Raw genomic sequence first — 2,500 nt, 5'->3', positions numbered from 1 at the left:
TCCCAATTGACCCCAAAGATTATAAATATCTCGGTTTTATGTGGGATGGTCTTTTGTATTTCGATACTAGATGCCCATTCGGTCTGCGTTTATCAGCGTTAGTGTGTCAGCGAACTACTCGGGCGGTAATTCATGTGTTTACTAAGGAAGGTTATACTGCCGACGTCTACTTAGATGATTTTTACGGAGCCGAACACCCCGCAGATTCTCATTTCGCCTTTGCACGTCTTCAAGATCTATTTGATGAACTAGGCCTACAATCATCTCCAGAAAAAGACTGTTTTCCTTCTACGAGAATGATTTGCCTTGGGATTTTGGTGGACACCGAGAAGATGCTCTTTGAAGTTCCGGCGGATCGCTTATCAGATCTCAAAACCGAATTATTGCAGTGGACACAAATCTCAACCTTTACACGGCGTCAATTGCAATCCTTACTAGGAAAACTGTCATTTGTCACAGCTTGCGTCCGGCCAGGCCGGATATTTATGGCCCGCCTTTTAAACCGCTTGCGCAGTTTGCCTTCTGAGACGTCACGTTATCCAGTGACCTGTGATATGTTATCTGACATTGACTGGTGGTTGACCTTTTTACCACACTTCAATGGCTCCGCCACGATTGCGTTACGCCCGCATGACTTCCATGACGTGTTATTTACCTGTGATTCTTCTTTACATCGAGGCGGTGCTACGTGTTTCGACGAATGCATTTCGTTCGCATTTCCCAGGGTCATTGAGGACTTGGCCTTGCACATCAATGCGTTGGAACTGTTTGTACTTGGGAGTAACTGCAGAATACCCCGCCACATCGAGTATCTTAAGAAGCTGGCTACGCGGTACGCGGAAAGAATTAAAGTCAAGATGGCGAAGTATCTTTACAAGCTGGCTACGCGGTACGCGGTACGCGGAAATAATTAAAGTCAAGATGGCGAAGTATCTTTACAAGCTGGCTACGCGGTACGCGGTACGCGGTACGCGGAAAGAGTGAAAGTCAAGATGGCAAAGTATCTTAAGTAGCTGGCTACGTGGTACGCGGTACGTGGAAAATTAAAATTCTAGTGCACCCTAACCCTAACTGAACCGTAAAATAAAAGCTAAAATTTCAAACGAGTGCTTAGGCTTAATCAGTAAGCGAGTGCTATATTCTTCACACGGTCTCCGTAAAAAGAGTAGTTAACCGAACCGTAAAATGAAAGCTAAAATTTTAAACGAGTGCTTAGGCCTAATCACTGAAACGAGTGCTTAGGCTTAATCAGTAAACGAGTGCTATATTTATCACACGATCGTGTTAAAAAGCGAAGTTTAAGCGAACCGTGAAATGAAATCTTAAATTTGTAAGGAGTTCTTAGGCCTAATTTCTGAAACAAACGCTTAGGGTAAAATGAAAGCTAAAATTTTAAAAGAGTGCTTATAGGCTAATACTGAAACGAGCCCTTAGACTTAATCAGTAAACGAGTGCTATCACAGCGTGCCGCGTACCTTGTAGCCAGCACAAAGAACATTGCTGCGCCATTTTGAAATCATTTGTTTATATAACGTTCTTCCGAGTCCACAGTTCCACAGTCTCTTGTCTGTGGAATTACTTAGGCTTTGACGCTTTAAGAACGAGGAATGTCACGGCGTACCGCGTACCGCGTAGCCAGCACATATAACATCGCTGCGCCATTTTGAAATTTAGTTCATTTGGAAATTAGTCCAAGTGGCGGGGTATTCTACAGTATTGTGCATTCCTATTTCTGGGTACCGCGTACCGCGTAGCCGGCTACGTGGAATATAGTTCGAGTGGCGGGGTATTCTGCAGTTAAGCCTGTACTTGTCATGGCTGTTAAGATTTGGGCCCCCAAGTTGGCAGGTTCTAGATTTCAGATTTCGTGCGACAACGACGCCGCCGTCCAGGTGGTGCGCTCAGGTCGTACACGTGATGCCTTCATGCAGCGTTTCTTAAGACAACTTTGGCTCACATCCGCTCGTTATGATTTGGACTTACATGTCTCCCATATTCCGGGGGTCCACAATGTCTTTGCCGATTGCCTCAGTCGCTGGGATGCCAATTCTACGTTTCAAAGAAAGTTCTATGAACTTGCTTCTCAGCGTAATCTTTGTTTTCACATGTTATCCATCGACAGCGCGGATTTAGCCTTTGACCTTCCTTAATGGGTGCTTTGTGCCTTTTGTTGCAGATCGCCGCAGGCAAGTTCAACCATCACCAGATCTTCGGGCATTGGATTCTCTCGGATGCGACTTGATTGAGAGAGCATACGCAGATTCAACCCGGCGAAATTTGAACTCTCACATAAGAAATTATCTGACCTTTTGTGAGGCGGTTTCATCCGCTCCGTTTCCAGTGACTGTAACATTAATTACGCGTTACGTAGCTTATTTAGTGTCACTCGGCCGCGTTTATGGTACTATCCTGAATCATTTAAGTAGCATTAAGCATATGCATAAGTTTCTCGGTCATGATTTGACTTGGGATAGTGATTATCGTTATACATTGTTGTTAC

General features: G+C 44.6%; 1 protein-coding gene across 3 annotated transcripts in view; it reads left to right on the top strand.

Moving 5' to 3' along the window:
- LOC137991968 (uncharacterized) overlaps positions 1-2,500 on the top strand; it is an 8,123-nt gene that overhangs the window by 2,972 nt on the left and 2,651 nt on the right. Inside the window, exons 1-2 of one of the 3 annotated variants that reach the window (XM_068836986.1) lie at positions 1-1,031; positions 2,177-2,228. The exon at positions 1-1,031 is cut by the window's left edge and continues 689 nt beyond it. The exons of 1 other annotated variant lie outside the window; for it this stretch is intronic. In XM_068836986.1, the coding sequence (XP_068693087.1) occupies positions 1-914 (914 nt within the window). In that variant the 3' untranslated portion in view covers positions 915-1,031; positions 2,177-2,228. Of the gene's footprint in view, positions 1,032-2,176; positions 2,309-2,500 lie in introns of those variants that run through there. One more of the 3 variants, XR_011121626.1, reaches the window with a different exon arrangement.

Source organism: Montipora foliosa, chromosome 2 (assembly GCF_036669935.1).
Source record: "Montipora foliosa isolate CH-2021 chromosome 2, ASM3666993v2, whole genome shotgun sequence".
Taxonomy (NCBI): Eukaryota; Metazoa; Cnidaria; class Anthozoa; order Scleractinia; family Acroporidae; genus Montipora; species Montipora foliosa.
The sequence above is the reverse complement of the archived record's forward strand: the minus strand, read 5'-3'. Positions and strand labels throughout refer to the sequence as shown.